The sequence below is a fragment of the Pan paniscus genome, chromosome 16, assembly GCF_029289425.2.
Source record: "Pan paniscus chromosome 16, NHGRI_mPanPan1-v2.0_pri, whole genome shotgun sequence".
NCBI classification, from domain to species: domain Eukaryota; kingdom Metazoa; phylum Chordata; class Mammalia; order Primates; family Hominidae; genus Pan; species Pan paniscus.
This window is the reverse complement of record NC_073265.2, coordinates 73,248,013-73,274,508: the sequence shown is the minus strand read 5'-3', so window position 1 is coordinate 73,274,508 and position 26,496 is coordinate 73,248,013. Positions and strand designations below refer to the sequence as shown.

Below are 26,496 nucleotides of genomic sequence, written 5' to 3'. Positions count from 1 at the left end.
AAAGAAAACAATAGGAAAAAAAAAATGACACATAAAAGAAATGTATAACAGAATCGGGGGAGGGGGGGATCAAAGCCAAAAGTTTATTTAAAAAAAAAGATCAGTAACACAGACAAAAAAAAGCAAACGTAATGTTAAGAAATACTGGAAATTTTGTAATCCCAGCACTTTGGGAAGCCAAGGTGGGCAGATCATGAGGTCAGGAGATCGAGACCATCCTGGCTAACACGGTGAAACCCTGTCTCCATTAAAAAAAAAATACAAAAAAATAGGATAAAATAAAATAAAAACTGGAAATTCTAAAACATCAGAAGAAGCTTTTACATAAACATTTATGCCCATGAATTTGAAAATTTAAATGAAACAGAAATTCCTAGAAAAACACAACTTAGCAAAACTTAGAAGACGGAATAGAAATTTGAGCCAGGTGCGGTGGCTCATGCCTATAATCCCAGCACTTTGGAAAGCTGAGGCGGGTGGATTGCCTGAGGTCAGGAGTTCGAGACCAGCCTGGCTAACATGGTGAAACCCCATCTCTACTAAAAATACAAAAATTAGCCAGCCATGGTGGAGCACCCCTGCAGTCCCAGCTACTTGGAGGCTGAGGCAGGAGAATCGCTTGAGCCCGGGAGGCAGAGGTTGTAGTGAGCTGAGATCATACTATTGCATTCCAGCCTGGGTAACAGAGCGAGAGTCTGTCCAAAAAAAAAAAAAAAAACCACACAGAAATTTGAATAATTGTATTTTAAAAACTGGGTCAGGCAAGGTGGCTCACACCTGTAATCCCAGCACTTTGGGAGTCCAAGGCGGGTGGGTCATGAGGTCAGAAGTTCAAGATCAGCCTGGCCAAGATGGTGAAACCCCATCTCTACTAAAAAATACAAAAATTAGCTGGGCAGGTGGCAGGCGCCTGTAATCCCAGCTACTCAGGAGGCTGAGGCAGGAGAATCGCTTGAACCTGGGGGGCGGAGGTTGCAGTAAGCCAAGACTGCACCACTGCACTCCAGCCTGGGCAACATAGTGAGACTCTGTCTCAAAAAAAAAGAAAAAACAAACCAACAAACAAAACAAACCAACAAACAAAAAACTGAATCCACATTTTAAAAACTGTTCCTCAAAAAAACAAAAACAAACAAAAACACACTCCAGGCCCAAGTGGCTTCAGCAATGAATTATATCAAAATTTAAGGAAGACTATTATAAATTTCACACAAGCTCTTCTCAAGAACAGCGAGGAAAAAAAAAACTTTTCAAGAAGCTAATGATTTGCTTCAAGAAGCTAACGACTCTGACACCAGGGATATTTTAAGGAAAGAAAATTACAAGCTTATCTCTTATGTGCATGAATACAAAAATCCTGAAGACAACATTTACAAATGAAATCCAAACAATATACTAAATAAAATATATTATGAACAACTTGAGTTAATTCCAGGAATGCGAAGTTGGCTTTACTCTGGTATTCTTTCCTGAATGTTATTCCTATATCTATAGAATAAAGGAGAAAGGTTAAATGAATAGATGCAGAAAAGCTGATATAATTTAGTAACATTCATGATTTTATGTTTGTTTTCTTGGGGTTTTTTTTGTTTTGTTTTGTTTTTTGGAGACAGTGTCTGGCTGTGTCACCCAGGCTGGAGTGCAGTGGCACGATCTTGGCTCACTGCAATCTCCACCTCCTGAGCTCCAGCGATCCTCCCACCTCAGCCCCAAGTAACTGGGACTACAGGTACGTGCCACCACACCCGGCTTTTCATACTTTTGTACAGATGGGGTTTCACTACATTGCCCAGGCTGGTCTCTAAGTCCTGGGTTCAAGTGATCTGACCACCTCAACCTCCCCAAGTGCTGGGATTATAGACATGAGCCACTGCATCCTGCAGATTTTCTTTTTTTAAAAGCCTCTTGGCAAAGTCTGAAAAGAACTTTCTTAATCAGATAAAAAACATTCACAACTTCAGCATATTTAAAGGAGAAACGCTAAGAAGTTCACTCACAACCCCTCCCCTAAGACTGGAAACAAGCTCCCCCCGGGGAGAGAGACACTCACCCTGGATGGGAGCCTGGAACTCTACCACCCCGCCCCGCTACCCCCTCAACGCCCCCCTGGACAGCCCAGGAGGCTGCCAGGAAGGGACTGGCCTCCTTGGGAGGCTCCCAGGATCCTCTTCAGCCTCGCTGCTTCTGAGTCCCTGCCGGCAAGCCTCCGCCAAGCGGTGGCCTTGCTGATGCCTGGGGAAGCCCACCGGGAGAGAGATACACACCCTGGGTGGGACCCTGGGGCTCTAAGACCCCCTACCCTGGGACGGCCCCAGGGGCTGCTGGAAAGGGACTGGCCTCCTCGGGAGGCTCCCAGCGTCCTCTTCGTCACTCCTAACCACATAAAAATATGGGTCTTGCTCCCAGGCTGGAGTGCAGCAGCATTATCACAGCTCACTGCAGCCTCGAACTCCTGGGCTCAAGTGACCCTCTCACCTTAACCTCCCAAAGTGCTGGGATTACAGGCACGAGCCACTGCACCCAGCTGTAATATTCTATTTCTTGACCCGGGTAGTGGTTATGTGGGTGTCTGCTGTATAACTGATTAAAATATACAGGTGTTTTATGCAAGTTTCCATATATTCTATGTTTAACAATTTGGAAAAGTCCACCAAACTAGTCCAAGAATTAAACAAAACACAATGATAATCTAAGTAATCACTAAAATTTACTGAAGTCTAAATAAATACTGATTGTGAACACATACATACACACAAAACTGCAAGTAAATTCCTAGATATTATCAGTACCAAATGTGGGGGGGGGAGTACAATTTGAACACAAAATGAGGGCCTTTTTCAGCTTAGGCACCCAGTTTGAGAGAATGTATTCATTAAGCAATTATATAATGTTACCTAACATGCACCAGGCCCAATACTGAGGATTAGAAATCCAAGGATTTCAAAAGATCTTTAAAAAAAAGAAAGAAAGAAAAGAAAAGAAACCCAAGGATATTTAAGACCTAGTCCTTACATATTCTTCAAGAGACTTACAGTATAAACAGAAAACCTAGTTCAACTCTTTAAAATATAAGTGTGTGTGTGTGTTTGTGTATATATATATATATATATATATATATATATGACCTCAGCCAATGCTCTCACAACTGCATCTTTATATACCCACACTATCACAATCACTATCACCATTTAGTAAGTGCAGTTATGTGCATCATTGTAGATAGTATTCAATACAAATCTTATTTAAGCTTCACAAAACCCCTACAAATGGGTACTATTTCTACCTATGTGTCTAAAGAGGAAATTTAAACTCAAAGTGTAAGCCAAGGTCACAGCAAGTAAGTAGCACGACCAGAATTTGTTCTCAGGTCATCTGCATTCAGAGCCTGTACCCTATCTTTGTTTGGGTTTATTATGAAACGGACAAACAATGTTTTTTCAAAACTGTACCCTATCCTCCCATTTTAAGAATGTATATGTTTACAACACTACATGATGGATCCACAAATAAACACGAAGAGCCAAGAAGGACCTTGCTTCATCTCACGGATTGACAGACTACAGAACACTGGAGGCAGGACAGTGTTATAAAGTTTCTGAAGTGACAACCAAACCAACTTTGAATAAAATAATTTTTTCTAGGAAGACAGTCAATTTAGTTGTCAATTATGTAGCAGAAGAGCATTCATTGCACAACTTCATCTGTCAGTGATTTTAATTATATAATATGCATGGAATGTCAAGAAACAGCAGACAGAATGGCATAAAGGGAAGAACCCTGGGACACAATTCTAGAAACTTACTCTGGGTTGATGCCAGATCATATATGCTACACGTATTATTTTAACTTCAGAAAATATTTTATAATATGAAGAAAACAAAATCAAGTTGGATTTACAGCTATATCAACTGGAATTTTGAAGTATGACAATATCTAGAGTCTACATGGAACGTGACTGAAAACTCATGAAATCCTAGCAGGATTATAAACTGGTAAATGCACTTTGAAAAAGTACCCAGCAACTTGAAGCGTGAAGACAATATACCAAACTCTGCAATTAACTTCTAGGTACATACTCAAGGAAGCTCTTGTGATGTGGGCACAGGAGACATAAACAAGGATGTTCACCAAAATACTGTTTATAATAGCAAAAAATATATATTTACCTAAATACAGCAAAAAATATACACCTAAACATTTACCAAGAGGAATATTGTATATATTTATGTAAAATATTACTACAAAGCAATTAAAATGTATTGATTTTACTTACAAATAACTATCAATATGCACACATTATAAATATGACACATGGAAAAAAGCAAATGCCAGGAAGATAATGTCATATTCTTTGCATAAAGATTTAAAACATATGACAATCAGGAGGCGGCATGAGGGGTCTTCTTAGTTGCTTATATCATTCTATTTCTTGATTTGAGCTTGAGAGCATGAGTGTATTTGTTTTGTGACAATTTACCCAGTTATATACTTTAAACTGTGCATTTTCCTCAGTGTATGTTTTATTTACATAAAAATGTAAAACGATGTTTATGGACATACACAGAGAAGTATAAAAACACGGATGGGAAGGAAATACACCAACTTCAGGAGAGTTATCTCTAGGAAAATGAGGAAAAGAGTACACTTAAGTGCAAAACTTTTATTTGATGTTTATATTGTCTGAATAAAGGTCTGAATCAAACACATCAAAATCTTAACATTTGTTAAAGATCGGTGGTAAATACATTATTTTACATTCCTCTTTTTAAATTTTTTTTTTTTTTTTGAGACGGAGTTTCGCTCTTGTCATCGCCCAGGCTGGAGTGCAGTGGCATGATCTCAGCTCACTGCAGCCTCCACCTCCCGGGTTCAAGTGATTATCCTGCCTCAGCCTCCCAAGTAGTTGGGATTACAGGTGCATGGCACCACGCCCGGCTAATTTTTGTATTTTTAGTAGAGACAGGGTTTCACCATGTTGGCCAGGCTGGTTAAAATTTTTAAAAGCAAAAAACCCTATAAAAGCAAATATATGCATTTAAATCCTACCATTCAGAGATAACTATGTTTACAAAGGTTAACAGCTTTGAGACATAACTGACATATAAACTGCATGTATTCAAAGTGTAGAATTTGTTATGTTTCAACCTATGTATACATACCCACGAAACCATCACCAAAAGTCAAGGTAATAAACATATCCATCTTCCCCAAAAGTTTATTTATTTCATTATTTGACCATTTATCCTCAAGTTCTGCCCCAAAAGTTTAATGCCCTTTTTAAATCCTTTCCTACCTACCTCTGAGTCCTCTTGCCCAGGCAACCACCGATCTCCCTGCTGTCACTGGAGGTTAGTTGGCATTTGATAGAATTCTGTGCCAACAGAATTATGTGGTATATACTCTTTTGTCTGGCTTGTTTCACTGAACATAATTATCCTGAAATTCATCCATGTTGTAGTAGCAACAATAGTTTATTCCTCTTTACTGCTGAGCAGTATTCCTTTGCATTTGTTTATCCATTCATCTATTGATGGACATCTGGGTTGTTTCCAGGTTTTGGCTATTATATATAAAGAGGCTATGAACATTTGTGTTAAGTTTGTATACGGATAAATGGTTTCATTTCTCTTGAGTGTGACCAATACTACTCAAAACTGTCAACATAATCGAAAATAAGGGAAGTCTGAGAAACTGCCACAGTCTGGAGGAGCCCACATGATGACTAATGTGATATCCTGGGTGGTATCCTGGTACAGAAAAAGCACATTAGGTAAAAACTAAGAAAATCCAAATAAAATACAGACTACAGTATCAATATTGCTTCATTAGGTGTGACAAATGCACAATAATAATGTAAGATGTTAGCAAAATAGGGGAAATTAGGTACAGGATATACAGGAATTCTCTATGCTAGCTTTGTAACTTTTCTATTAATTGTTATTAATTCTATTAAAGTTTTTAATTTTATTAACTTTTGTAACTTCTTTGTAACTTTTCTATTAATTGAAAGCTATTCTAAAATGTAAGCTTATTAAAAAAAAAAAGAGTGGAACCACTGGGTCTTATGGTAGGTAAACATTTAACCTTTTAGGAACCTGCCAAACTGTTTTCCAAATAGTTGTACCATTTTGCATTCCTACCAGCAGTTTGACAGTTTCAGTTATTCAACATCCCTGCCAATTCTTGGTAAGATCAGTCTTCTCAATTTTAGACATTCTAAGAGGCAAAAACACTTTTTGTGTATATTTTGTCAATATATACATTGAAAACACACATATATACACATATGTATATTCTCTCTCATATACACTTTGACAAATGCACAATACGTATGTATGTATATATGGGACAGAATATGTATATTCTTCAAACAAGATCAGCAAAATCAGACTTCCTGGTTCCTATAGCAAACTGGCAGTTGCCTAGATCCAAATCTCTCCATATATCCTCTAAAACTCACAGATGAACAAAAGCAATAAAACTCACATCTCAAAACTATAGACTATTTGGGAGACAGGTTACCTCAAACAATTTGCACATAAGAAGGACTTAAATGTCCAAAACCTGAAATATCTACTTCTGGAGCCAACACTAGATAGGGCTGTCACAGCAGCAAACAAACAGAAAATGGCACTAAAAAACAAACAAACAAAAAACTCCTTTACAATAGCATTAAATACCATCAAAACCTAGAGATAAACTTAAAGAATCTGCAAGACATCTACAAACACTAAGAAAATTTTTAAAGACCAGATAAGCAAAGGGATATATCAACTTCTTGAATTGGAAGACTTGTCAACATATCCATTATCCAGAACTTGATTCATAGGTTCAATGCAATCCCAATCAAAATCCCAGTAGAACTTTGTGTATGTGGGGCAGGGGGTGGAGCTTGGACTGATGAGCTGAATCTATAATTTATATAGAAATGTGAAGATCCAAGAAAAGCCAAGAATCCAAAAAGACAAAGTTGAAGGACTTCACTACCAACTATCAAAGCCTATTATAAAGCTACAATAATTAAGACACAAGGACAGATAAATAGATCAATGGAAGAGAAGAGAGTATCCAGAAACGGATCTGTACATATACTATGGATGCCTGATTTATGAGAAAGGCAACATGGCAATACAATTTAAAAGAATTTTCTTTCACCAAAATGATGCTGAGTCAACTGGCTATCCACACAGAACAAAATTAATCTTCCCCTTCTATCTTATACCATGTACAAAACAAAATTCCAGATGGGTTGCAAATCTAAGTGTGAAAGGTAAAACAACTTTAGAAAAGAAACATATACTACCTTCATGACCTTGGAATAGGCAAATATTTCTTAAACAGGCCACAAGCATTAAACACAATGGAATAAAGTCAGTAAATTATACTTCATTACAATTTAAGTTTTCTGTTATTCAAAAGATGCCAATTAAGAGTACAAAGACAAATCACAGACTCAAAGAAAATAATTTTAATACATATTTCAGACAAAGAACTCATATGTGGCCTATATAAAGAACTGCTACAAGTAAACAAGAAAAAGGTAGATAACCCTAAGAAAAATGAGTATAAGGCCTGAAGAGACACTTCAAGAAAAAGGATATCCAAAGGCCAGTAAACATGAAAATGTGCTCAACTTCATCAGTCACTAAGGACATGAACATTAAAACCACAACAGATACTGCTACATACACCCCAAAATGGCTAAAATGAAAGACAATACAATTATTGATGAGGATATGAAACAACCCAAACCATCGTACACCACTGGAAGTGTAAACTGGTATAACCACTGAGAAAAACTGGCAGCATCTCAAAGATAAACATACGTATACTCTATGACCCAACAATCCCTCTCCTAGGAAGATAACCAAGGGAAATTAATTCACCAAAAGATAATAGCAGCACTATTCGCAATGGCCCCAAACTGGAAACAACTCAAATGCCTATTAACAGTATAATGAATAAGCACTGGTACATTCATACAATGGAATACTGTAAAGCAACAGGAATCAATGACCCACAACCAGTTGCAACATGGATGAAACTCACAGCTAAAGAGTACATATCTGGGCCGGGTGCGGTTGCTCACCCCTATAATCTCAGCACTTTGGGAGGCCAAGGCAGGCGGATCACGAGGTCAGGAGTTTGAGACCAGCCTTGCCAATATGGTGAATATGGCCAGTATGTCTCTACTATGTCTCTACTAAAAATACAAAAATTAGCCGGGTGTGGTGGCGTGTGCCTGTAGTCCCAGCTACTTGGGAGGCTGAGGGAGAAGAATCCCTTGGACCTGGGAGGCGAAGGATGCAGGGAGCCAAGATCACACCACTGCACTGTAGTCTGGGCGACAGAGCAAGACTCTGTCTCAAAAAAAAAAAAAAAAGTGTACATATCTGTGATTCCATTTATGTAAATTCAAAATCAGGTACAATTTATGTATGCAATTAAAAGTCAGCATGAACTGGGTGTGGTGGCTCATGCCTATAATCCCAACACTTTCGGAAGCCAAGGCAAGGAATTTGCTTAAGCCCAAGAGTCCAAGACCAGCCTGGTCAACACAGCAAGATTCTGTCTCTACAAAAACTTAAAAAAAAAATTAGTTGGGCATGGTGGCGCATGATTGCAGTCCCATCTACTCAGAAGGCTGAGGCAAGAGGATCACTTGAGCCCAGGAGTTCAAGGCTGCAGCGAGCTATGATCATACAACTGTGCTGCAGCCTGGGTGACAGTGATACCCCATCTCAGAAAAATAAAAAGTTAGCATAACAACTGCCCTTTGTAAACTAGAGACTGAAAGGACTGCAAGGGGAATTTTGGTGTATTCTTAATTTTTGCCTCTACATGTGACTAGTTATACAAGATGTGTTCAGTATATAAAAATTCAGTGAATAGTACACTCATACTTTTCTGTAAGTTAACTTCAACAACACAAGTTAAATCGTTGCCACTTAACTGTTACAGCCACACAGTAAGGTTCCATAAAAGTTTATTTTGTGGGAAACAAGACTTCATGAGAGTAATTTCAATCATTTCCTGCAAGATGGGACTGAATGTATTAAACTTTGTTTTGGAATAGCTTTTCAGACAATTTAGTGACGATACGGTTTATGATCCAGTACAATAAGAAGTGAAACCATCTCAGTCAAAAATTCAACATTAGTCATGCCAGTAATCCCAGCAACTTGGGAGGCTGAGGCAGGAGGATGGCTTGAGGCCAGGAGTCTGAGACCAGCCTGGGCAACACAGTGACACCATGTCTCTTAAAAAAAAAAAAAAAATCCAGGCCAGGTGCAGTGGCCCACGCCTGTAATCCCAGCACTTTGGGAGGCCGAGGCAGGCGGATCACCTGAGGCCAGGAGTTCAAGACCAGCCTGACCAATATGGAGAAACCCCGTCTCTACTAAAAATACAAAATTAGCCAGGGGTGGTGGCACATGCCTGTAATACCAGCTACTCAGGAGGCTGAGGCAGGAGACTCACTTGAACCCGGGCAGAGGTTGCGGTGAGCCAAGATCCCGCCATTGCACTCCAGCCTGGGAAACAAGAGTGAAACTCCATCTCAGAAAAAAAAAAAAAAAATCTAACATCAGGCTACAACCATACAATTCTTTGGTCCTACATTAAAAGTCAGCAGTCTATTTAGGTCTGGGAGCTGGTTACATGGTTATGTTCAGTTTGGGAAAGTTGGAGCTCTTCGCCTATGATACAGCATGTACTTTCCTGTATGTGTATTATATTTCAGTTTTTAAAAACTGTTAAATAAACATATCAGTGCTAAACCTTACTTAGGACTGCTTTGGCTAGTCAATTCCTTTCTAAACCTCCAAGCTATTTTAACTAATTATTGAGAAATGGCATCTCAGTGAATTAATATGAAACTGCTCCTCCAATCATTGCCTCCATCCTAAATATTAAGTCTCCCTGCCCATATAGCAGTTAAGACATCCCTTAATGATGTTTCACCACTTTTCACATCTTTACAGACACCGTTACTAACAACTCAATGCATTAATGCTTAAATCACATGTCCATTTGCAGCCCATTTTCTCCATTCCTCACAGATTCCAAAAGGTCTATGGCTTAAAGGACTAGGGAATGTGGAGAGGGCCCTCTAGGTGGCAGACATCCCTGTCATCTCCACTAGACAGCTGTTGGGGTAGGAAATCCAGCTCTGGCCTGACCTTCCAGCCCCACCCTAGCTCCTACCACCCCCATCATGCAACAAGGGCCTTCTTGGTGGGGTACTAGCCCAAAAGCTCAGGCCTTTGCAAAACCCTCTTAAACCACAGCAAGTCATAACTTTCTTGTATACAAACGGGGAATTCAGATGCTCCAGGTACTCTTTCCCCGCCCCGCCACATCTCTCTCCAGAGTCGCACTCTATCACCCAGGCTGGAATACAGAGTGCAACCTCGGCTCACTGCAACCTCCAACTCCCGGGTTCAAGCAATTCTCCTGCCTCAGCCTCCCGGACTACAGGCACGCACCATCATGCCCGGTTAATTTTTCTATTTTTAATAGAGACAAGGTTTCGCCATGTTGGTCAGGCTGGTCTCAAACTCCTGACCTCAAGTGATCTGCCCACCTCGGCCTCCCAAAGTGCTGAGATTACTACAGGCATGAGTCACTGCACCCAGCCCACATCTCTTCTTCATTAATTTCTATTCAGTCAGGGACAGACAGCAAGTCAGTTGTCTAACCAGGGGTTCAACCTTGTCTTCTTTCTTGGAAGCATTCTCCATCTATACAAATACTTCTCTTGGAAGACCCTCTTGCTTGGCTTAAATGACAAAGCCACATCCTACCCCAACCTCCTCCACGGACGGGGATGGAATCACTTCAAATGCTACCCCCTCCTTATGTGATCCTCTTTATAAGCCAGGGAAGGGTTGAGCTAATGTTTGTGGTAGGAGGGACAGCTCTGTGACCTTTTGGTAAGCCCTGGCGGGAGGTATCTCGTCTCACCTCTTAGGGATTCTCATTACACCACAGGTCATTTAACAGCTCTTTAGTCTCAGCTTTGGGCCCTAATGGCCAATTCTGGAGCAACAGAAAAAAAATAATCTACTCAACATCCAGTTAAGACTAAAGTAATTTTAATTCTCTTCAAAGCCTATTTCAAATGCTGCTTTAACCAGAAGTATTTCCTAGGTCTCAAACCAAACCAACCTCTTCCTGACCCTATCACAGCACTTTTCCAATGATGCTTTATCAACTGGGTTATGCATGCAACTAGCAATGTGAAACACTGTGTTAGGAAACACACCATTTGAAAATTTATTACAAAATGTTTGTTTTAGAAGAACTAGTGGGGAAAAGCATACAGAAAAAAACTACCCAGCCAGGTGCGGTGGCTCACGCCTGTAATCCCAGCAGTTTGGGAGGCCAAGGCAGGTGGATCACTTGAGGTCAGGAGTTCAAGACCAGCCTGGCCAATGTGGTGAAACCCCCATCTCTACTAATACAAAAATTAGCCAGGCGTGGTGGGGCATACCCGTAATCCCAGTTACTCAGGAGACTGAGGCAGGAGACTCACTTGGACCCGGGAGTTGGAGGTTGCAGTGAGCCGAGATCACGCCACTGCACTCCAGCCTGGACAACAGAGCGGGACTCCGTCTCAGGAAACAAAAATTACCCATAATTTTTTTCTGCTATTACCTACCTTCACTGTCACATTTATATCATTCCAGTGTTTTTCTATGCATATATATTTAAGGCCATTCTTTTTACACTTTGCTTTTTTACACCTGTCTTACACTTCGCTTTTTTTCATTTCAGACACTGTAGTTATCTTTCTTTGCCATTAAGTAGTCTTCTATAAACATTATATTTTATGGTACATGATATTCCATGGTATAGCTCTCCTATCATTTACTTAACATTCTGTTGCCAAATTGTCCCTATTTATAATGCTGTCCATAAACAATCTTAGGTTTTCATAATTCTGATTATTTCCTTCAAGGAACAAAACTACTTTTGATCAGAAGCTACAAGTTTGGGTTATTTCTTAAGGTTCTTCATAGAAAAATATATATCCTAGTTTACTTTCTCATTAATCACAAGGTTGGTGTTTTTGCTGGTGACCACAGAAAAAATGCTCTCTGCTGTAGGCCAGGCATCCTTGTTTCACCATTCGAGAATACAGGCCCACAGCCCTGAGCTGAATCACAAGTGGAAAGCAGAGAGAGTTCACCACACAAGGGAGGGGCTGGGTATACGTGAAGGGCTCAAGAACATCAGCTACCTTTGACAGAAACCTTTCCTAGAATTCCTTGAGTTCCCTTAAATCTGCAGTATTGTCTTAACATCTGAGCCCCATAAGAAACCTGTGAGGCAGGTTGAGCAGGTACCATTCTGTCCTGCAGCTGAGAAAACTGACCTCTTTATCTCACTGCCCAGGGTCAAGCTTAGAACCCAGGTTTCCAAATTTCCTCAAGATCTTCCTCCTGCTTCTCTTAGAAGGTTCTAAGAGGCTGAGAAGGAGCTGAAGAGCCCGAGAAGTCTTTAACTTGTACTTCGGCTACTGACCCTGGGCAGAGTATAATGGTAACAACATCGTCACCAGACCCTGGCATCTTACCAGTGAAGTCACTGGGCTCCCTGGACAGCTGCAAACACACACTCTGGAAAGCTCCTCTCCCACCAATCATGGGTCCTTTCCCTGAAGTCCAACACCTAGTATTAGCTGAAAAATATTTTCCTGTAAACTAGAAAAGTTTCCAGCATCTCTGAAACAACCCAGTGAGGTTTAAGTCATTGTTGAATTGTTGAGTGTCATACTTTTTTTTGGCAGAGGTGGGCAGGGGTCCTGCTCTGTCACCCAGGCTGTAGTACAGTGCCACGACCACAGTTCACTGCAGCCTCGACCTCCCAGGCTCAACTGATCCTCCCACTTCACACCCTCCAAGTAGCTGCAACTAGGTGCACACCCCACATCTGGCTAATTTTTCTATTTTTTTGTAAACGGGATTTCACCATGTTGCCCAGGCTGGTCTCAAACTCCTGGCTTCAAGTGATCCACCTGCTCCAGCCTTAATTACAGGCTTAAGTCACCATGCCTGGCCTGTCATTCTTACTGGGACATAATACATGCAATTTTCTCAAAGGAGAAAAACAGAACATGTATTAGAACTAAGAAAGATGACTCCCTGAACTTTTAACTCAGCGTAAACTAAAAGAGAATTGGGCTAGCTCATGACTTACATTTTTCTTTTGTACAAGTCAGAAGAGACAAAAACCACCCCCACCCCCAAGTATGCCCTTCTCTCATTTGCCTTCCTGTACGACAGAAGCAAATGCCACAAGTTAGTCACTCCCTTAATATGCCTCTCCCTCAAACATTACGCTATTTAATGCTCACATACTCCTGCATTTTTGTGGGAATTATTTCTAACGCCAAGTTAAAAAATAAATAAAAGAATTTACAACTAAAAACAGTAGTTGTCCTTTGGTATATGTAGGGAATTGGTTCCAGGACCCCCAGAGTATACCAAAATCCGCACATACTCAAGTCTTGCAGTTGGTCCTGAGGAACCTACCTATACCAGAAAAGTCAGCCCTCCATATGTGTGGGTTTTACATCCCTTGAATACCACATTTTCCAGCTTTGGTTGAAAAACATCTGCATATAAGTGGACCTGCACAGTCCAACGTAGTGTTGTTCAAGGGTTGACTGTAATTATCAGTCCTTGTTTTGAGAATCCCCATTGTGGCTAATTGTTTTCAAGGTCCATTTTTAAAAATTAAACATATATTCTTTCATCTAAAACAACTGAAACAGGCCAGGCACAGTGGCTCGCGCCTGTAATCCCAGCACTTTGGGAGGCCGAGGTGGGTGGATCACCTGACGTCAGGCGTTTGAGACCAGCCTGGCCAACATGGTGAAACCCCATCTCTACTAAAAATACAAAAAATTAGCCAGGTGTGGTGGCGGGTGCCTGTAATCCCAGCTACTTGGGAGACTGAGGCAGGAGAATTGCTTGAACCCAGGAGGCAGAGGTTACAGTGAGCTGAGATCGCACCACTGCATTCCAACCTGGGCGAAAGAGCTAGACTCTGTCTCAAAAAAAAAGAAAGAAAGAAAAACAAAATATAAAATAAAGGCCAGGTGCAGTGGCTCACACCTGTAATCCCAGCACTTTGGGAGGCCAAGGCAGGCAGATCACAAGGTCAGGACATCGAGACCATCCTGGCCAACATGATGAAACCCCATCTCTACTAAAAATACAAAAATTAGCTGGGTGTGGTGGCGCGTGCCTGTAATCCCAGCTACTAGGGAGGCTGAGGCAGGATAACCGCTTGAACCAGGGAGTCGGAGGTTGCAGTGAGCCGAGATCACACCACACTGCACTCCAGCCTGGCAACAGAGTGAGACTCCGTCCCCCCAAAAAAAAAGAAAGAAAGAAAGAAAAAGAAAATATAAAATAAAATAAATAACTCAAACCCAAAACACTTCAACATTCTTATAATGGGTTGCAACTCCCACAAAATGAAACACCATTAGGACATCCACACCTCTTGGAAAGAGTCAACTTCAGGAGATGCTGCCCTCTATCTCCACTATTCCTTGGAGTATCCAATAGATACAGAAACTAAATGCGTGCTGACTCATGTTTAAAAGCTGTTAAAACATTCGAGAGCTACACTGTCCAGTGCAGTAGCCACTAAACACCTGAAATGTCCATGTTGAGATATGCTTGTAAAATCCACACTGGATTTTGAAGTCGTAGTACTAACAAAAAAAATCTCATTAATAGTTTTCATATTAATTAAATGTTGTCATATTATAATATATTGGGTTAAATAAAATATTAATTTCATCTGTATCTTAATTTTAACATGGCTACCAGAAAAATCTGTAACATATGTGATCCACATTATATCTCTTTATATAAATACTTGTGTAATCTGTGACCTTTTCTTTTTTCCCCAACCTTTCTGTGTATCATAAAGTAGGTTTACACATCCTAATCAAAGGCAGTCTTCACCCAGAGAGGGATTCAATCCATAAACTAAACCACAAAAAGGCAAGTATTGCCAGCAACTCAACATTGTTCTTCACAAGCTTTCCAAGGAAGACCTCTTACATGCACTACTTAGAAGCAGATCTGTACAGATGCCTACCACGTTCAAGTTTTCAAACCTAAATCACCTGGCAAATGATCATGAATTCCTCGGTTTACAGGTGTAGTGCAGACTCTACTGAAATCCAGAGAATTATCCAATATGGCATTTATCCTTCGAAAGATATTGGCATTACTACACGTGGAGAGAGCAGGTGCTTCCTGGTTGTCCCAGCAATCTTTTATCCTTCCTGCTTCTTCTTCCTAGACACAGAAAAAAAAAGATATTTAGGTTTTCTACACTCCTTTATGACCCCCTTTCTCTCCACATTACGAATTAGATAAAGTAGGAAGGACTTAAGTATCTTCTTTATACATTAAAACACTTAATGAGCGTTTACTATGAGCTAAGTACTCGGAACTGTAAGAAAAAAATACCAAAATATTCTTGGCCAATTCGTGGAAAAATTTCCACAAAGGATACTATTAAGGAAGAGAATCAAGCACCAGGATTTAAGGCAAAAAGGGGTAGGCTAACTCTACTAGTTTTCTACAAATATAGTCAGGTTTATGATTAGGATTGCCTTTATCTATAAAGCTGCTAACCTCTGGGCCTTAAGGGAAAAGGTAAACACCAGCTGCCAGTCTTTCGGTTGTACAACAAGAAGGTCTGGACAAGAACTCTTTTTCTGAATTGGTTCAATTGATATTTTGTTCCTGGAGTCAGAAAGTACCTTGCCAGTAAAGGACTTTTAAAAATATATTAAAACACTTAATGAGTGTTTATGATGAACAAGGTACTCAGAAGTTCTTTTAATACTGGACAATGCCCCTGGCCACCCAGAATGCCATGAATTCAACAACAAAGAGGTATACATGCCCCCAAATACAACATCTCTAAGTCAGCCTCCAGATCAAGGGGTCATAAAGACCTTTAAGGCTCATTACACATGCTACTCTACAGAAAGGATCGTTAATGCTGTGGAAGAGAACCCCAATAGAGAGAAGGTCATGAAAGTCTAGAAGAATTACACCAGTGACAATGCCATCATTGTTACAGAAAAATCCATGAAAGCCATCATGCCCAAAATAATAAATTCCTGCTTAAAAAAACCGTTTCCAGATGTTGTACATGACTTCACAGATTTACCACAGAGCCAATACAGGAAATCATGAAAAAAACTGTAGATATGACAAAAAAGGTTGGGAGTGAAGATTTCCAAGACATGGACCTTGGAGAAATCCAAGAGTTAACATACCAGAGGAATTAGCAGAAGACAATTTGATAGAGATGAGTGCTCCAAACCAGTGCCAGACACGGAAGACGATGTTGAAGTAGCAATGCCAGAAAACATATTGACATTAGATGATCTGGCAAAAGGGTTCCGATTATTCAAGGCTGCTTTTGACTTCTTTTACAATACAGACCCTTCTATTACACAGGCACTGAAACTAACGCAAATGGTGGAATTAAGATTGGTACCATATAGAAACATTTTTACAGAAATGAAAAAGCAAAAAGTCAGCCAGAAATTATTTCTGTAAAGTTACACTGACTGTGCCTGCTTCTCCTTACATCCGCTCCACATCCTTCCACCTTTGCCACCCCTGAGAGAGCAAGACCAATCAATCCTTCCTCTTCCTCAGCCTGCTCAATGTGAAGACAGTAAATATGAAGATCTTTATGATTCACTTCCACTTAATGAACAGTAAATATATTTTCTCTTATGATTTTCTAGTAACATTTTTTCTCTAGCTTACTTTATCGTAAGAATACGGTATAAAATACATGTAACATACAAAACATGTTATCAACTGTTTATGTTATTGGTAAGGCTTCCAGTCAACAGCAGGCTATTACTCAAGTTTTGGGGGAGTCAAAGTTATACATAGATATTTGACTCTGGGGGGTGGTCCTCCTAACTCCCACACTGTCCAAGAGTCAACTGGACTAAAAACCAATGAACTGTACATTAAAGGTGAACTTTAGGGTATGTAGATTTTATGTCAATACAGCTGTTTAAAAATTTTCATTCTGCCATTTATTGGCTGTGTGATATCACAGTTACTTAACCTCTATGCCTCAGTTTCCCCATTTGTGAAATGGAAAAAGGATACCAACTTTTTGATGACATATGTAAAGCATTTTGCATGGCATACAGTAGCTGCTAATTTGTATCTGCAAACACTAATTATTGAATACAAGAGAGGTAAGTACCAACAGTGGTAAAACCACCCAAACTGATTAAGTTATACAACTCTATGTGGTCATTATTAGTACATACAACTTTATTAACTGGCATGAGAAGATGGGTAAGACATTACCGAATGAAAAAAGAACTCCTATATATATATATAAAAAATCATGAACCCTTACACAAAAACTATTCTTTTGGTATTCCCTATCTCGGTAAATAACACTACCATCCACCAGATGCCCAAAGCAGAAATGTAGGTACCATTCTTCACTCCGGTCTCCCTCACTCTCCACAGCCAATGCCCAACATAAGAAGCAATGAAATATTGGTTGACAGATTGAGTTTTTTAAGGGGAGCCTGCCTCATCAGTTCTATTATCCTCAATTATCTTGCGGAAAACAAAAACAGACCAAGTAAGGAAACTGGCACTTAATATCTCATAAGCTGGTCACATCAAAACAAAACAAGAAGAGGCCCGATGTCATTTTGTTTGGCCTACTAAAATCCAAGTGAGCATGAGAATGACCAAGAGCATTTACAGTTTTACCAACTCTGCAGGATGACCTTAAAGGGACAAACTTGAGCCTCACGTCAGCCTCAAGTTCTTGAAGACTGGTGGTACCCTCTGCAAACTGTGAAGAAGACCAAAATACACAATCCTACAAGGTTGTTTTCCCAAGCTCTCTAGAGTGGTGCCATTGAGAACTGTTAAATCCAGTGACACACAAGGCCCTTTTCACAACTGTAGATTTCTAAGCTGATTCTCAATTTCAGGAAGGCAACTTCATGAAGGCTAAGATGCAAAGATTTATAACCTGCAGAGAGGAGGTCTCGCTGTATTGCCCAGGCTGAACTTGAAACTCTTGGGCTCAAGTGCTCCTCCCACCTTGGCCTCCTGAGTAGCTGAGACTACAGGCACGTGCCATTGCCTAGCACAATCTGCATTATCTTAAGGTTACATGCTTCATTCTTCACTGCCTAATAAACATTAGCCGACTGCCTGCTCTCTATAGTGAGCACCCCAAGGGGCAGCAGATTAGACACAGACTAAACCAAAATAAAGTTTTGAAGTCTGGAAAAGAACTTTTGGCAGGCAGGAGCTCAAAACCAGCCTGGGCAACATGGCGAAACCCTGTTTCTACAAAAAATACAAAACATTAGACAGGTATGATGGTACATGCCTGTAGCCCCAGCTACTCAGGAAGCTGAGGTAGGAGGAATGCTTGAACCCAGGAGGCAGAGGTTGCAGTGAGCAGAGATTGTGCCACCACACTCCAGCATGGGTGACAGAGCAAGACCCTGTCTCAAAAAAAAAAAAAAGGAAAAGAAAGAAAAAGAAAAAGAACTAAGACCCGATCCTGTAAACATCCACAACACAGACTACAACGTGCTGTAAACGTACATTGTCCTCCAAGCCAAGGTGGCTTGGAGGGACAGAATGTGCCTGGAAATGGGGGTAAAGAGGAAGTTCTAAAGAACACAAGAGAGTAGAGAGGCATTATCAAAAGTGGTCCAGTGTGGTACAGCATTAGGTATAGGAGAGAAAATTGGAAAAGCCTCATATGCCAAATTAAGGAGTCAGCATTGTCTTTCAATAAACAAAATTGTGTCTTTTCAACACACAAAAATTAACCTAGCTTTTAATTACTGTAATAAAAGTACTATATATATATGGACTACATGGATTCCAGATCCTGGCCACATCTAAAGGCAAGTAAATAACAAAGTGAGTCTTAGAAGGAGACCACCAGCAACTACATGACAGATAAGTGGCAGAAGGATTAGTGAGAAAGTACCATAGTAGTCTAGGGAACAGATGCAGACTTGGGAGTCTGGGAGAAAGGTATTCCTTAGGAGAGGAAGGAAATCTTACTATTTCAAGGAGTCTGAAAAAAAAATCTAATTTAGGAATGTGTCTGGTCACCCTGCCCCACTCCTAATCCTGTTAGGAACATACACACCTTCCCAAATCAAGGCAAATGATATCTGACATGCCTCCCTCCCCTTCTCTCACATACATCAAGCCAGAGCTCTAGCTTAAGATGACATTATAATAAAAGTGAATGAGGTGTTCAATGTATATTCCAAACTGTTTCATCTTATAGTTACCAATGTTTGCCTTAACCAATTTGGAAGGAAAAAAAAAAAAAATCAAAGCCAGGACTGTCACATGGCGAACAGATCTACTACTCTCCTTTGTGTACAATAGGGATAAAAGTAATACTATCTCATAAGGCTTTTTGTGAATTAATGCACATAAAGTACTTAGCATAGGGCCTGACATGTAATTATGTGCTGAACCAACGAATACTGTCTATCAGTCGTATCATTATTATTATTCAGAGGCCACCACAGGGATCCTTGAGGAAGGATCTATTGGCTCATTAAGTGAACCAAAGACCTATGGCAACTATTTCTCTGAAGACTCCAGGCCCTTCTATTCCTGGTACCCCCTAACTCTTCCTCTTAATCGTTTGACTTAAAATCCTTAATTAAAAGGCAAGAGATATGATTCAAATAGACCTAAGGGCTGAATCCACTACAGGTTCAGTATCCCTCATCAGAAATGCTGAGATGACAAAGAAGTGTTTCAGATTTGGATTTTTTTTTTTTGGAAGCTGGAACATTTGCATATACATAATGACCTATCTTAGGGATAGGGCCCAAGTCTAAACACAGAATTCATTTATTTTTTTCTTTTTTTTTTTTTTTTTTTTTTTTTGAGACGGAGTCTCGTTCTGTCGCCCAGGCTGGAGTGCAATGGTGTGATCTCGGCTCACTGCAAGCTCCGCCTCCCGGGTTCACAGGATTCTCTCGCCTCAGCCTCTGGAGTAGCTAGGACTACATGCGCCCACCACCACGCCCGGCTAATTTTTTTGTATTTTTAGTAGAGATGGGGTTTCACCACGTTAGTCAGGATGGTCTTGATCTCCTGACCTCATGATCCGCCCACCTTGGCCTCCCAAAGTGCTGGGATTACAGGCGTGAGCCACTGCGACCGGCCAAATTCATTTATTTTTTATATATACTTCATACACATAGCCTGAAGTTAATTTTATACAATATTTTTAGTAATTCTGTACATGAAATTAAATTTTGACTGTTTTAACTGTCACCCATCATGAATTCAGGTGTCTAATTTCTACTTGTGACATACTGGTGTTCCAAAAGTTTCAGATTTTGGAGCATTTCAGATTAGGGCTGCTCGACATGTGTACTGTGTATATTCACACACGCACCACACACACACACATTTTTTAAGAGATGGGGTCTTGTTCTGTCCCCTAGGTTGGAGCACAGTGCTGCAATCACAGCTCACTGCAGCCTTGATCTCCTGGGCTCAAGCAATCTTCCTGCCTCAGCCTCCCAAGTAGCTGGACTACAGACATGCGCCACCATGCCCAGCTAATTTTTTTTTTTAACTTTTTTTTTTTTCCCCTCAGAGAAAAGGTCTCGCTATGTTGCCCAGGCTGATCTTGAATTCCCGGGCTCAAGCGCTGCTCCTGCCTCAGCCTCTCAAAGTGCTGGGATTACAGGCATGAGCTACCACATCTAGCCAATACTGATCCTTTTAAACCGTCCAGTTATATGAATTCATAGTTCCTCATTTTCAAAACAGAAACCTACTATCCACCCCATACTCACAGACCCATTTACTTTGTGTAGTCCATCTGAACTTTCATCAATGTACAGATCTGCATTCAGACCAATGTTTTACCATGATAAAAAATATTTTTCTCTTGGTTATTCTACTATTGCCTGACAGTTCCTGCCCTTATTTTTAGCATATTTTGCCATAAAGTGAGGTCATTTGTAGCTTTTTTTTGACCTTTAGTTGGTCTTCTACTGCCAACGGGAAAGAAGGCTTTAAGATAAATCAGAGACTTAATAGAGTGCAAACCTTAATACTACCAAAAATCAGGAGTCAACAGGAAGAATTACTTGGCAATGCTGTAAAACAAAAACAATTCTTTAATTAAAAAATTAATTTAAAAACAATTCTTTGTTTAATGCTAATGATATAGAGACAAATACCCTCAAGATAAAACTAGTTCTACCTATCTACCTATTGTTAGAAAGAATGGCTTTTGAGGAAACTCACCTAATACAAGTTATTTTATTTGAGACAGAGTTTTGCTCTTGTCGCCCACGCTGGAGCGCAATGGCTCAATCTCCGCTCTCTGTAACCTCTGCCTCCCGGGTTCAAGTGATTCTCCTGCCTCAGCCTCCCGAGTAGCTGGGATTACAGGCATGTGCCACCACGCCTGGCTAATTTTTGTACTTTTGGTAGAGACAAGGTTTCACCATGTTGGCCAGGCTGGTCTCAAACTCCTGACCTGAGGTGATCTGCCTGCCTCAGCCTCCCAAAGCGCTGGGATTATAGGCATGAGCCACAGCGCCTGGCCCTAATCCAAGTTATTTTAGATCAGGCCTCAATTTTCTCCTCTCCAATAGATAAGAGCTGACACTCCTATCATGAAACTGTTTTCCTATAGCCATGATCATCAACTAGGACAACAAAGGTGAGGGAAATAGTCTGAAGAAAAGCATTTCCCTCCTCCACAAAGGAAAATCCTCCTCCTCCTCCTTAAAAGTGGGAATCATTGTTTCGAAAAGCAGAAAGAACACAGGCTTTGCAATACAAACACCAGGTCTACCACTTAGGTATCACTCTGAGCCTTGGTTACCTAAAGGTATAAAAAAAAAAAAAAAAAAGAGGGTAGCACCTACTTTGCAGACTTCGTAGTAGTCAGAAATACATAAAGTACATGGATATGCTCAATAAATACTTTTAGTGGCAGATGTCCAATTACACACCAGTTATTAAATTATATCACTGTTACTCAGAGGTATGGTTTCAACTTATTCATCCTAGCCAAGTTCATCAAGAAGCTTATTTACTTGTTTTAGCATATAACTGGGGTTTTTTTTTTTTCCATCTGTGGTTCGGAAGTATCACTCATAACTTTTTCTTTAAAAATCTGAACCACACTTTGTAGATATGTTTGCTAAAGATCCCCAAATTTTATATTTATTTGTATAGAAGAAATGAACAATTGTCTAATTTGGAAACCTTCGCCCTGCCTTTAAATATCATACTCCCCAGACCCAGCATTGTGATAGGATGGCCATTCTGGCAGCTCAAAATCTTTATTTGGGGATACTCACCTGTCGTAAATGAATGCCAACTACCATCTCTGGGTTTTTACTCAGTTTGCCTTTAATCGACAACATAATACCAATGCTGAAGACCCTTCAAGACTATTACTATTAATCATGTACAATGGATTAATAGCCAGTTGAGAAATTTATAGAAGACTGTTTGAAGGGCCCAAGGTTTACTCAGTCCTCCAGAGAGAGTTCTAAAACTGGGGTCCCATGGATTGGAATGTAGTAATCCTCCTGACAAAAATGCGTTCACACTAAAAATTTTTCTGAAGTATTTTTCCTCCATTTAATCAGATGGTTTTTAAATGCATTGGTCTTGAACATTTAGACTTTGTTTTTTAATTAAGCCAGAGTAGCAGAAAGTAATATACTTAGATGTCCCAAATAACTGGTTCTGCTGAGACGTACTCTGGCAATTTGCCTTTATTTTTTTTTCTATTTTTATTTTTGAAACAGAGTCTCGCTCTGTCGCCCAGGAGTGCAGTGGTACAATTTCGGCTCACCACAACCTCCGCCTCCTGGGTTCAAGCAATTCTGGTGCCTATGCCTCCTGAGTAGCTGGGACTACAGGCATGTGTCACCACACCCAGCTAATTTTTTATATTTTTAGTAGAGATGGGGTTTCGCCATGTTGGCCAGGCTGGTCTCAAACTCCTGACCTCAGGTGATCCACCCGCCTCAGCCTCCCAAAGTGCTGGGATTACAGGCATGAGCCATATGCCTGGCCTGCCTTTAGTTTTATACCAATAATAAAGCTAAACAAAATTTCTATTGCATGGATACTCAGGATTTTAGGCATATTCTATTACGATTTTGAAGAGCCCTTATATGAACACTCATTTAGAGAAATGTCATTCAGACCACAGATCAGGAAATGCTACAGATTCCCATGAAGAATACATTTTCCTTATGGAAGAATGTAAGCCTTCTAGCCAAATTTCTCTATTTACTTTAGTCACCAGCTCACTCAAAGCCAGATTTTGGCTCTACTTTAATGACTCTATAGTTTGCTGAGAGATGCTTCTCTGTGTTTAAATTTCTCCTTGGTCCTACACCTCAAGTCTTCTATGCAACAATGTCAGGAATAAAAATTTATCAGGTTGGTCCATATGAAATTGTCAGTATTTTACCTTTTTCAACCAACAAAATGGCAATTTCACATAGTTCAACCTAATATTATTTCGTAAATGCTGACAACCCACTAGGTTAGATGTTGAGATTACAGATATGTATATATAAAACATACTCCTTGCCCTCAGGAGAATTATTCAGGTAGGAAAAAGAAACAAATCTAGTTAGCTAAGTGGAGATCAAGCATAAAATGCTATAGAAGAGAGGAATAAAGTAGGGTATCTAAAATGGTTTCACAACTCAGATGTTTTGGATAGAGAATAATGAAAATGCAGAATTTCAATAAGCAGGCATGAGAAAAAGCATTAACACACAGAGAACAAGCACAGAGAGGATACAGAACACAGTAAATTCAAGAAAACAAAGTAGTCCAACAGGACTGGACAGGAAGGCTCACCAGGAATAAACGAGATAAAGCTACAGGTCCTAACCTCCTTCCTGTGTCGGAAAGATAAATCCATCAACAGATACAAGATCTCCTCTCCCTGCATCACCTGACTTTCCTCTCTTCTCCACTGGCTCCCCTTCAGTTTGTCAGTATGTTCAAGACTCTTTCACCTTAAAAAACCACCACACCTTCCTTGATTTAAAATATCCTCCCAATTCACTGCCAATTTCTTCTGCTATACTATCAACCTTCTTGAAAATATATGATCTTTATTTAACTTCCTGTTCATCCTCTCAATCCACAATGTCCTGCCAGCACTGATCTCTCCCCTTCCCCAAAAAGACACTAAACAACTGCTCCCAAATTAATGCCTTCATAGCTGCCAAATCCAACTGATACTTCAAGTCTATCTTACTCTGCATCTTTGTAGGATCTGACCCTTCAGCTATTCTCCACTCAAGTCAGGAATCACTTTCTCCTGGCTCTCCCTTTCCATCTCTGGTTATTCTTCATTTTTCATAGGGTACATCTATTGTCCAGTGTTCTTTTTGCTCTCTTAACTCAGTGTGGAAGAGGAAATACTACAATTTCCAGGACAGGTTTATGAGAACATTAGAGAATATTTCATACCAAAACACCTCAAGAATATTGAAAGCACATGGTCACTATAATTTTAACTCTCATCACTTACCTGTCACACTGCTAACTGTATGGACTGTAAGGTCACCAATCTGATAAACTATAAAGGTCCCTCACAACCTGTATCTCAGCACTGCCCCAGAATAGTATCTGCTGCATTTGCAGGCACTCAATACAGATACTACATGAAAGGCAGACCCGTACCACACTCCTGTCACAGGTATTTTTACCACCTCACTCATAACCTTCATAAATGGTAGTGACTCCTTTCTTAAGATTCTAGATACATCAAGAGAAATATTCATGAATTCTACCTCTTCTCCCTGTCAAAATTCTCAACCACTAAAGTCATTTTGGGATTTGGGCTTTTAGGTTTGGACCACAGACCATTCTTCATCAATAAAAAAACAAAGGCTCCAGAGTTGTCTCAAAGCTGTTCTTGGACCTGGTCTCCATCACCTCTCCATATAATGCTTCTCTGGCTGCCTTGATGCAGAAGAGGGAACTTGGAGTCTGGGATTCCGATTTAAGCCCCAGTGCTCCATTAACTAGGGAACTTTGACCAAGATTTTCAATTTCTCTAAGCAGGTCTTTTTATTTGTAATGTGAGAATGACAGAGTCTCATAAATTCTCCTGAGGAATAAAAGAAACTAAAGGCTCTGGACAGTTGGTCTACATGACCCTACTCTTGCCCTCACCAATTTGACACAGCTTCCATTACTATCCTTTTTCTGCACTTACTGACAAGGTATCCTTCTTCCTATTTAAAAAGCAATTTTGGAGTCCATTTTTTCTCATACCCACAGGGCCTCTTGGTTATACCTGCCACAGCTCTCACACCTTTGTAAACATCATCAGGTCTCTCCCATGTTTAGAACTTTTCTTAACCCTGCTCTTCCCTCTAGTAGCCAGCCTGTCTTTCCCTAGCATCCCCATCAGCCCTCCGTACAGAGTACCCCATCTCTACGGCCTTTACTCATCTCTTTAACCCTCGAAGGCAAGCATCAGATGCTTCTCTCCCTTTCCACACATGCTATTCTGAAACACTTTTTTTCAAACCAAGTTCACTGTGCCTTATCAAATCCTATGGACATTTCCTGAGCCTTTTAAGAGGTCTTCATTCCTGCCTGGATATTCTTACAGGATCTCTGGAAAGTACAAATCTAATCACCTACTCCAGAGGGCAGTGGTCCACAAACTTTTTGGTCTGAGGACTCCTTTATACTCTTAAAAATTACTGAGGTAATTTTAAGTACTTTTAATTTTAATTACTCAAGAGCTTTTTGTGTAAGTAGGTCATATCAATATTCACCCATTAGAAATTAAAAAGGGGTAGATTTATTAACCATTAAAAAAACCTATTACATATTAACACAATGATTTTCCAAGACAAAAAAAATTTATGGAGTGGCATTGACATTTTTGCAGATCTCTTTAGTATCTGGTTTAATATAAGATAGCGGGATTTTCTGGTCTGTTTCTGTATTTAATGTGTTGTCATGTGTTATTCTGGTTGAAGTATATGAAGAAAATCCAGCCTCACACAGATACATAGTTGGAAAAAGGAGTATTTTAATATCATTGTCAGACAACTGTGGCTATTAATACTACACCAAAATTCTCAACAAATGGTAACTTCTTAAAGATTAGTTACAGTATGGAATCTGAAACCGTATGTACTCTTCATATGCTGTTACATTAAAATACATGGGTCAATCTTGCATTTTGGATGGATCTTTTACTCCTATCTGTTAGTCATTTGACAAATATTGGCTTGAATTATGCAAATATAACAAACGTTGACACACTAGTTAATAGTAAATAGTACCACCAATCTCACCAGGGGACTTCAAGTATTGGGGCAAGTGTCAAGCTCATGTGGTGGCAGATAAAGGTCTTCCAAAATTC

The 26,496-nt window shown here is 40.0% G+C and overlaps 1 protein-coding gene across 11 annotated transcripts in view; it reads right to left on the bottom strand.

Moving 5' to 3' along the window:
* The window catches only part of CPEB1 (cytoplasmic polyadenylation element binding protein 1), a 104,493-nt gene that overhangs the window by 67,896 nt on the left and 10,101 nt on the right, over positions 1-26,496 (bottom strand). For 4 of the 11 annotated variants that reach the window (XM_063596888.1, XM_063596887.1, XM_055098883.2 and 1 more), the window contains 2 exons: positions 16,322-16,514; positions 15,152-15,326 (listed from right to left, as the gene is read on the bottom strand). In XM_063596888.1, the coding sequence (XP_063452958.1) occupies positions 15,152-15,326; positions 16,322-16,417 (271 nt within the window). In that variant the 5' untranslated portion in view covers positions 16,418-16,514. Of the gene's footprint in view, positions 1-15,151; positions 15,327-16,321; positions 16,515-21,161; positions 21,213-26,496 lie in introns of those variants that run through there. The other 7 variants (XM_055098885.2, XM_034939320.3, XM_034939318.3 and 4 more) reach the window with 3 other exon arrangements.